At 54.6% G+C, this 10,511-nt stretch overlaps 2 protein-coding genes across 2 annotated transcripts; both read left to right on the top strand.

The window, feature by feature from the left end:
* Nucleotides 1-309: 309 nt before the first annotated feature.
* On the top strand, nucleotides 310-1,058 carry LOC114503622 (peptidyl-prolyl cis-trans isomerase A-like; the record flags this gene model as incomplete). The annotated part of the gene is made up of 1 exon (XM_036034470.1): nucleotides 310-1,058. A coding segment is annotated over one exon (576 nt), but the record flags the coding sequence as incomplete, so codon positions are not given.
* A 471-nt stretch (nucleotides 1,059-1,529) lies between these two features.
* On the top strand, nucleotides 1,530-10,287 carry TICAM1 (toll like receptor adaptor molecule 1). Its single transcript, XM_028520031.2, has 2 exons — nucleotides 1,530-1,633; nucleotides 7,616-10,287. Exon 2 carries the CDS (start codon nucleotides 7,751-7,753, stop codon nucleotides 9,875-9,877), a length of 2,127 nt encoding a protein of 708 aa, XP_028375832.1. The 5' UTR covers nucleotides 1,530-1,633; nucleotides 7,616-7,750; the 3' UTR covers nucleotides 9,878-10,287.
* The last annotated feature ends 224 nt before the right edge of the window (nucleotides 10,288-10,511 follow it).

Below are 10,511 nucleotides of genomic sequence, written 5' to 3'. Positions count from 1 at the left end.
CAAAGAAGCTCAGAAGAGGCATTTATAATTTGGTGGACCCCTTACTCTATTAAATATATATGTATATTTAATGTGTGTGTGTGTGTGTGTGTGTGTGTATTTACTACACTTTACCAACTGCATTGGTATAAAGATGAATAGAATCCAGGTTGGATTCTATGCATTCTTTTTCTTATTTTAAAAGAAATGAAAACTTTTTGTGGGCCCCTAAAAGTGTGATGGCCCTGAGTAGTGTCTTAGCTATGCCCCATAGATATGTCCCTTCCGGGTCCAGGACACCTGAAAGGTTAGGACCCCTGCAAATTCTAAAATGTCGTGTTAGCAGCTTCAAGATATGCCATCTTGGCCTTGCAGACGCGGCTGCCCGGAGGTGTCCTGCGCCCAGCCCTGGTCAACCCCACCGTGTTCTTCAACATCGCTGTGCAGGGCAAGCCCTTGGGGCGCATCTCCTTTGAGCTGTTTGCAGACAAAGTCCCAAAGACGGCAGAAAACTTTCGTGCTCTGAGCACTGGGGAGAAAGGATTTGGTTATAAAGGCTCCTGCTTTCACAGAATTATTCCGGGATTCATGTGCCAGGGTGGCGACTTCACGCGCCACAATGGCACAGGCGGCAAGTCCATCTACGGGGAGAAATTTAATGATGAGAATTTCATCCTGAAGCACACAGGTCCTGGCATCTTGTCCATGGCAAATGCTGGACCCAACACAAACGGTTCCCAGTTTTTCATCTGCACGGCCAAGACCGAGTGGCTGGACGGCAAACACGTGGTCTTCGGCCAGGTGAAGGACGGCATGGACGTCGTGACTGCCATGGAGCGCTTCGGGTCCAGGAGCGGCAGGACCAGCCGGAAGATCACCATCACTGCCTGTGGACAACTCCCATAAACGTGACTTTTGCTGTATTGTAACCACCTGACCATTCCTTCTGTAGCTCAGGAGAGCACCCTTTCACCCCCATCTGCTTGGAATGTGCTATCATCTTCGCGCTCTTGCCCAGTTCATCATTTCCATGTTTTCCTTACCCCTTCCAAGTTTAGCAGGATTGTGGAGTTAAGTTTATGGTTGTAAAATAAAAACTAAACAAAAAAAAGACATGCTATCTCGCTTCCCCTCATCCCACCACATGGGTTCCCCAAAACAACTCCTGGATTCCCATTCCTCGCAATTTGGGGGCGCCCCTGGGCACACCCCCCATTTTCCCAGCCCCTGTTCTATTTCCTAGATAGCACTGATCACTAACGGAGATGCTCTGATTTTAAATTGAGGTTCTTTTCTCACAGATTGTGTCCCCCCCCCCCCCCCCCCCCCCCCGGCCTAGGGCAGGGCCTTGTCCCTTTTGACCCCCATCGAGGTTCCCAGAGCGGCCTACCACAAGTGTTCAAACTGAAGCGGGGAAGCATGCGGAGCGGAGCAGGGAGGCTCTGCGGGACCTCTCGGGGACTTTCCGGGTACCGCCAGCATAAGTGTGACCTCACCTCCCCTGCCCGTGCCGGCCCACGGAAGGGGAAGGCAGCGTGGAGGGCCCGCCCACACTCCCTCTGCGCTCGGCCCTCCACCCCCGTTACTGCCGTGCGGTCCCGCCACAAACCCTGGCCCGGAGGACTTGAGCGGCCTCCCCACCGCGGAAGCCCCGGTAAGTGAAGAAGGCGCGAGGGTCGGCTGTGTGTCGTGGCATGTGTCTGGGGCGCCTGCTGCTGGCTGGGCGCCCGTGGCGCCTTGCCAGGTTCAAGGCCGGCTGCTCCAGCCCTCCGAGCTTCCGCCGTCAGCGCCGCAAGTTTGGTGCCCCTCGCAAGGACCCAGCCTGCCTCTGTAGTAACTCAGGTCCGTCCCACCCCCACCCCCGTTCCCCCCACACCCTGAATTCCTTTCCAACACCCCGAATTTTTTCCCAATCCTTCAGGTCTCCTTCAATCTCTGCCCCCTTTTCTCCCCTATGTTTCTGATTCTCAAGTCTCAGCCAGAGCTTTCCCTCCCTTAGCCCCTGTTCCTCTTGCCCAGGGGCGCTGCCTCCGCTGCTTCCGCCGCCCCTCCTCTTAGCCCCTTCTGAGTCCTGAACCCCGCCTTTCCCAGAGGATTCAGGGTGTGGGCCCACCAGAACCCCCCTCCCACGATAGGTCCCTTGGTCCGCCCTGGATCCGCTGAAGTCGGGAAATCTCCACCCCCCGCCCCAACCTCCTATCCTTTTCCGTGGGGTCCGGGATTGGCACTAAGAACTGCTGCAAATTTGGCCTGTCGGTGCTGGCGCTGGCACCTGCCAGAGCCCCGGTGGCCCGGCGCCCACACGTCTGTCTTCCTTCTCACTGTGGCCACAGCAGGGGATCGGCAGAGGGGGCATCACAGTGTGACCCAGGCAGGCTGGAGGTCTGGGGTGTGGGTTCCAGAGTTTGGGGGTGTGTAGGTGAGTGAGGCAGACTCCCGAAATTGCCTGGGCCTCTTTCCTCCTCTGATTCAGGGGCATTTATTAAATCTCCAGCAAACGGTTATGGAGTACCTGCTCTAGGCCAGGAGACACTGTTGAGTGTGCTGGACACACAGTAGGGACCGTGTAGTTAGTGCTGTCACGGAGCCCACAGTCAAGACAATCAGCAAATACTGAAAGGTCACAGCAACGCCTGCCAAATGCCAAGAGTGGATACCAAGTAGCTTCCCCACTGGACTGGTGTGAGGATTGCTCAGAGCCAGGAGTGGGAAGGGGCCTGCATGTAGTAGGTGCTCAGTAAACACTTATTGAATAACTGCCTCTTTGGTTTCCTATACAGCTTTCAGAGGCAGTCTGGTTATGTTTTGCTTTGCAGGTCTTGTAACATTTCTTAATTAGCCAAAAGGAGTGAAGTGCACCCCCACTGTGCTCTAGTGCTGGTGGGAGCAGATTAGATTCATTGTCTTCTTGGGAAGAAAGGAGTCAAGCAGGGAATGTTTTTGAGGACTTACTATGTGCCAGATGCTATTCTGTCCACTCATTGATGTATTTAGTCAGTAAATATGTATTAAGCACATACCGTGTGCCAGTCACCAGAGATACAGCCATGAACAGGATGGATGGACATCCCTGTGTTACTGGAACTTACTCCACTGGAAGGTGATGCATATTCAACAAAGTAAGCAAATGAAAGTGAGTGTCAGGTGGTGAGGAGTTGACAGAAGAAAAGAAAAAGGCAGGGAGTGTGGGGGATGGGGTTCAGTGTTAAGTGGGATAGCCAAGGTCTGATCTTGATGAGGAGGTGTCATTTGAGCTGAGAACTCAAGGACACAAGGGGGCCAGCTGTGTGTATATCTGGGGTGTTCTAGGCTGAGGGAACAGCCATAGTAAAGGCTCTGAGACGGGATCCAGCATGGAGTATTTAACGAACAGCGTGGCTGGATCAGAGGGAGTGAGGGGGAGAATGGAAAGAGGTGAGGGCAGAGAGGTGACAGGGGCCTGAAACAACCCTTGATTACTCCCTCCTGACCCCAGATCAGCTTCTTCCACATCATTCCAGGCTCAAGCATTCGTGCCAAAAGCCCAGGTGTCCTCCATGCCTCCTCTCCTCCTGCTCCCTTGCTGTCTCCAAATTACCCACAGAGCCAACCATCCCCATCCTTCACTGAGACCACCACCTGGTCCAGCGCCCATCATTGCTGGCCTGAACCAGTGGTCACCTTCACCTTGGTCCCCAGCACCTCTCCTCCTGTCCTTGCCCCCAGCAGTCTTTCCTCCCTGCAGTAGCCCCTCTGGGCTGTGAGCACCCAAGTCAGGTCCTACCCCCACCCCCGTCCACAGACATCCAGGGCTCCTATCGCAGTGGGGTAAAAGCCCAAAATCTCCCCACTATGCACAAGGTCTGGCATAACTTACCCCCCACCAGCCCTCATCTCCTCCCCGAAATCACTCTGCTTTAGCCATGTGGGCCTGCTCACTGTTCCTCCAACACGCCAGGCACAGTCCTACCCCAGGGCCATTGCACATACTGTTTTTGCTGCCTGGATTATGAATTTCATATATATTATATATATATCATATAGATAACATCTATAATATATAATTAATGCACTCACTGGACTGTCAGCTCCAAGAGGGAAGAATCTATATTTGTTTTTTTCTCTTACTGTCCTGGTATATTCAATGATACCCATTACATGGTTGAACCTGGAAAATTACTTCTTGAATGAATGAATACTATGTATGTATCCCTTCCCTCTCCTCATACCATTTACTTATTACACAACAAATATTTTTAGCTCTGACTGGTGTGGCTCAGTGGGTTGGATATCATCCCACAAACCAAAAGGTCATCAGTTCGATTCCCAGTCAGGCAGCATGCTTCTTAAGTTGCTGGCCAGGTCCCCAGTTGGGGCCATGGAAGAAGCAACTGATAGATGTTTCTCCTGCATATCAGTGTTTCTCTCCCTCTCTTTCTCCCTCCTTTCCTCTCTCTCTAAAAATAAATCAATAAAATCTTATTTTAAAAAACAAATATTTTTAGAGTTGTTCCTCCATGGATGACACACTGGCCATCCATGACCCCAAGGACCCATGATCCTTTTTTTTAAGCTCACAAGTTCACTTACTTGAACTGGCTGCCAACTTGGCAAAACCTCGCAGCTTCCTGAAAATCTGAATGTTGTCAAGCTGCTCTTGAAATATTAGCAGATCTGGTCCTGTTAAGTCCGTTTTCTCTTATAGCACCAGACACAAGTCAAAGCCCCTGCATTCAGACAGGTCCAAGGTGGTTTTGGTTTTCAGGTCCCCCCTCAATTGGGGCAGCATCTCAAGTCCTCCCTGCAGCCCACAAAGCCCTGTGTGACCAACCGCCTGTTCCCTCTGTTCTCACCTCCTTTCTCCCCACCCTCACTCACTCCATGTAAGCCACATGGGTCTCCTCGCTGTTCCTCCAACATAGCAGACAGAGTCCTGCCCCAGGACCTTTGCACAGGTTGTCCCCCCTGCCTGGATGTTCTCTTCCCTCAGATGACCCCAGGGGTCAACTCCCTCCCCATTTTTATGTCTTAATGAAATCTCTTCCTCTCACGGAGGCTTTCTTGAACCACCGTGTTTAAAACTGCAAATACCCTCCCCGATTCTGGGCATTCAAGACACGCCCCCTCACCCCCGTCATGTTTTTCCATGGCACTTATCACCTGTTGATACACTGAGAATTCCACTCATGTACTTGTTGGTTGTCCTCCACACTAGAAAGTCAGCTCCGTTGTTTGGGTCTCGGCTGTTTTCTTCTCCTCACCAGCATTTCAACACATCAGGCCACTTCCGTTTTCCAAACAGCCAGGCAGCCACCGACCTCCTTACATCCTTCCCACAGCACTGCTGTTCTTCTCTGCACCACTGCTGTCCTCTGTCCCCCACGCCCCTCAGCCACGCCCCCTCGCACCTCCACTCCCTGAGGCCAGCATCCAGGTGGGGCCATGCTGTCTCTGCCCTGCCACTGACCTCCCTGGAATCACCAACCTTGGTCCCGGTGCCCCGGTGAACAATATGACATCTGCTTGAAATGAATTTTTTAAAAATCCTGAATCCTAGCTCCAGCTGGGTAGCTCAGTTGGTTAGGATATCGCTCCAATACACCAAGGTTGTGGATTTGATCCCCAGTCAGGGCACATACAAGAATCAACCAATGACAGCATAAATAAGTGGAACAAGTCAATGTCTCTCTCTCTAAAAAAAAATCAATAAATAATAAAACTTTTTAAAAGTCTCGAATTCTAGACTAGGGTTCCCTCAGTATCAGCATTTACCAACATTTGCAGCTAGATCACTCTCTGTAGGGGGCTGTCTTGGGCACTGTGGGGTGACGAGCAGCATCCCTGGCCTCCACCCACTCGACGCCAGGGGCACCCTCCCCCACAGTTGTGACAGCCAGAAGCGTCCCCAGACCTCACCCAGCGTCCCCTGGGAGACGAGGCATCCCCATGGAGCAGTGCTGCCCCAGGCTGTGGATACGCGCTGTGGTGGCCCGGAGGCACAGGCAGTAGGCCGCAGCCCCGCCGAGCCGGGGTGCAGACCCAGTGTTCTTGGCCCCCTGAGATGGACCTGTGTTTCCCCCCAGCCTGAATATGACATGATTTGAGCACCTGGTGACCTAAATTATGGGGTTTGAGACACCCTCCCCACTGTCTGTGCCAGGCGCCCTTGGAAAGGCCTTCTCTCTGGGCCTGTTTCCTCTCCACAGCGTTGGGAGGAGAGGAGTGTGGGGCTGATTCATTCACCCAGCAGGTGTTCGTTAGGTTCTGTGGTTCACTGCCCGAGCAGTGCCTGGGAGACACTTGCCCTGCACCCTCTGATGCCCCCGGTAGGAAAGCAGACAGTAAATGCGAAAGGTTTGATGCACAGGAAAAGTTCTCCCAGAGGCAGATTCTGCTGTGGGGGAAACAGGGTGATGTGGGAGGGACAGGCTGGTATGGGGAGCTGAGGTGGTTGTGGACGGCTCCGCTGAACCTGCGCTGGTGTCACCGTACCTGAGGGCTGAGCGAAGAGACTATGGTCACCCAGGCAAAGGTCTGGGGATAAGGTTCTCCAAGCAGAGGGAACGGCGCCTGCAGAAAGCCTGAAGTGGGAGTCACGTGCCATTTTTTGAGACATAGAAGAGGACATAGCCTCCACATGGCTTGGCGGTGCTGTTAGGCCTAGAGCCAGCACACGGTAAATGGTTAGCGCACCGTATTAACAATGCTACTTATATCAGTTAGCTATATGTGTAGCTGCGTAACGAATTACCCCAGAATGTTGTGGCTTAAAATCAACAAACATGTGTGATCTCACACAATTTCTGAGTGTCAGGCATCTGGGGGCAGAGAGGTGGAGGCTTCTGTCTTGGAGTCTCCATGGAGGCCACAGACAAGCTGGCGGCTCGAGCCACTTCACCTGGGGACTTGACCGGGGCTGGAGTCAGTGGGAGCCCAAGCTCATGCCCTGCGTGGCTAGTGGCGAGGGGCCCTCAGTTCCTCGCCATGTAGGCCTCTCCATGGGGCTGCTCATGACGTGGTTTGTCCCCAACAGCATGACAGACAAAGAGAGAAAGCCAGTATGTTTTATAACTTATGTCATGAGTGACACCCCTTCAGTTCTGCCATCTTCTCATAGGCTGACTCGGGCTCAGTGTTGGAAGGACCACTCAGGGCTGTGAATACCAGGGTTGGGGGCTCATTGCGGCCATCCAAACGTGTATTGAACACCTGCCGACCTCCAGTCAGTGGACCCAGAACTTCCCATACATTGACATAACTCAGTTCCCTGAAACAATCCCATAAGTGGGCTTATTATTATCATAATAGGGGGTGTAGTCTCATGGTTAAGGACACCACCTCTGGAGCCATACTGCTTGGGTTCAAATCCCAGCTCTGTCACTCACTGGCTATCTGACTTTGCACAAGTGACTTCACCTCTCTGGCTCACTTTCTTCATTTGCAAATGAGGGAAATAGTAGTGTCTGCCTCTAGGGTGACACCTGGAAAGTGTCAGCTGCTATCCTCTTGCAGAGGAGGAAACAGGTTGGGGGAGATGACACGTCTTGCCCAAGGTCCCCCGATATGGTAGGTCATGGTGGCCTCTGAAGGTGGGGTATCTGGGCTGCTTCCCAGGGACCCCCGCCTCTGGTGCTAACATGCTTCCTGCTTCCCACAGGTCTGCTCTGGCAGTTCCTCGGAGTCTGGCATGGCGAGCGGGTAGGGGACACCAGGCGTGCAGGAAGGCAGGCAGTGTGGAACATGCCTTCGTCAGCTGGCACGTCTGCCATCGGAGGCCTCACCCATCTTTCCCATGGCCTGCACGGGCCCGTCACTCTCCAGTGCCTTTGACATTCTGAGTACAGCAGGCCAGAACAAGCTCCTTCATCTTAAGCACAAGCTGAAGACCCTGCGTCCATGCTGGCGGGGGGCGGACCTCCTGCACGCCATGGTGCTTCTGACACTGGGCCAGGAGACCGAGGCCAGGATCTCCCTGGAGGCCCTGAAGGCAGATGCGGCAGCCCAGCTCGTGGCCTCCCAGTGGGCCAGCATGGACAGGGGTGCTGAGGCCACAGAGGAGCCCCCAGACGTGTCCTGGGCTGTCGCCCGGGTGTACCACCTGCTCGCTGAGGAGAAGCTGTGCCCGGCCTCTATGCGGGATGTGGCCTACCGGGCAGCCCTCCAGGCTTTCAGCTCCAGGGATGACCCTCAGCTTAGGGAGCTCCAGGAGGAGGCCCAGGAACGGTGCGGGTGGGACATCATCAGGGACGCTGGGGGCTTCCATCCCCTCCACTCTGCTCTGGGCTGCCTCCCACCATCCTCAGCCTTACCCTCCGCGACCCGAAGCCTTCCTCGGCCCATCAAGGACCCCGTGGACTGGAGCAGAGGATGCTCCCTGAGATCCACCAGCACGCCAGCCTCCCTGGCCAGCAACTTGGAAATTAGCCAGTCGCCCACTGTGGCCCTCCTCAGCCAGCCCCGCAGTCCCCATGGGTCCAGCAAGCTGTGTGCTGAGCCCCCAGTGCACCAGCCTGTCCCTGCAGGCTGCCAGGAGCCTGAGGAGATGAGCTGGCCTATGTCGGGAGATATGGCAGACATCCCGGTGCCATCAAATAGTCCAGCCCCCAGGCTTCCGGAGGTGGCCTTGGATGCAAGCCCTGCTGGTCCGTCCAGCCCCTCTGAAGCTCCAGATACCAGTGCCCACTACCCGGTGGAATGCACGGAAGTGTCACCGGCCCCCAAATCTCTCCCCTCCCCATCCAGAAACACCTGCCCTGTCAAGGACCAGATACCACTACAAATTCCCATAGAAGATACCCCTTCCTCGACAGCCCAGCCACGCCCCCCAACTCCCCTGGGCCCAAAGGCATCCCCTTCCTGTCCTTCTCTGTCGACTCCTTGTTCGGCTCACCCGGCCTCGAACCCGCGTCCCCCTTCCCCAGAGTCAGAGTCATCAGAGCAGAAATTCTACAACTTTGTGGTCTTGCATGCCAAGGCAGATGAGCACATCGCCCTGCGTGTCCGGGACAAGCTCGAGGCCCTGGGTGTGCCCAACGGGGCCACCCTCTGTGAGGATTTCCAGGTGCCTGGGCGCAGCAAGCTGAACTGCCTGCAGGATGCCACAGAGCACTCGGCCTTCACCATCCTGCTGCTCACCGCCAGCTTCGACTGCAGTCTGAGCCTGCACCAGGTGAACCATTCTCTGATGAACAGCCTCACACGGCCAGGGTGGCAAGGCTGCGTGGTCCCTTTCCTGCCCCTAGAGAGCTCCCAGGCCCAGCTCAGCCCTGACACATCCAAGCTGCTCACCAGCGTTGAGTGGCTAGATGAGCACTCTGAGATCTTTGCCAGGAAGGTAGCCAACACCTTCAACCCCCGTAAGCTGCGAGCTCGAAAGGCCAACTGGAAGAAGGAACAGGACGCTCGGGCCCTGCAGGAGCAGTGCCAACACCTAGAGGGTGAGCGACAACAGGCAGCGGCATTAAATGCCGCATACTCAACCTATCTCCAGACTTACTTGTCCTGGCATTCACAGATGGATCAGCTCCGGGCAGCTTTTGAGAACAGCATGGCATTTGGGACTCAGTTGCCCTCTGGGGCTCAGGGGCCCCTGGGAGCCCGGCCACCCTTTCCTACCTGGCCCAGCCACCAGCTACCAACCCTGACTCCATGGCTGGCTGGCACCCCCAGCCCAGCCTTCCCACAGCCTCCAGCCTTCCCACAGCCTCCAGCCTTCCCGCAGCCTCCAGCCTTCCCGCAGCCTCCAGCCTTCCTGCAGCCTCCAGCCTCCCCACAAGCCTCACCTGTGCCCCCTCAGAGCCCAGGGCTGCAGCCCCTCATCATCCACCATGCACAGATGGTGCAGCTGGGGCTCAACAACCACATGTGGAACCAAAGAGGGACCCAGCCACCTGAGGACAAGACACAGGAAGCGGAATGACCAAATGATGAAGCTTATGACCTTGACCATCAGACGCCCTTGGGCCATACCTTGGAGACTCCTCATCTCCAGGGGTGAAGTGGAAGATGGTGTCATCTGCTATTTTCAGGACATTACTAGGGACACCTTCATGTCTCAGGAAATCGTGCAAAATGGGTCCCAATGACTATCCAGCTCTTGGGAAGGCCAGGATTAGATGTGGTGTTTACAAACTTGCTGTATGGTAGTGGTGGGGAATGGGCTAGGGGACATTAGTACAGTGTTTTAATTATAATAAATATTTATTGAATGCCTCTGTAGCACCATTCTCCTCTGGGAAACTGCTGGGAGATTTGTTAAGATAAAAAACATGACTACTGTACCCAAAAAAGGGAAACTGAAGAGAAACTCACTTCTCTGAATGGCCTGCACCAGAAGTCTCCCGTATCTGCTGCTCTCATTGGCCAGAACCTAGTCACAGGGCTCCTCTCCAGCTGCAAGGGCAACTGGAAAATGCAGTCTTCTGAGGGGCCGTGTGCGTTGCTGAAAGTAGATCTGACACTGGAAGTGGGTATTTAGCAGTTTCTGCTGCAGTTCTTTTGGGGAGTTGGGGGGCGTTGTGGGGTCTGCCTTCATGTGTTCACCGAGGCTGGGC

The sequence above is a fragment of the Phyllostomus discolor genome, chromosome 8, assembly GCF_004126475.2.
Source record: "Phyllostomus discolor isolate MPI-MPIP mPhyDis1 chromosome 8, mPhyDis1.pri.v3, whole genome shotgun sequence".
Classification (NCBI taxonomy): Eukaryota; Metazoa; Chordata; class Mammalia; order Chiroptera; family Phyllostomidae; genus Phyllostomus; species Phyllostomus discolor.
Note: the sequence above shows the minus strand (reverse complement) of the source record. Positions and strands in the feature narration are given on the sequence as shown.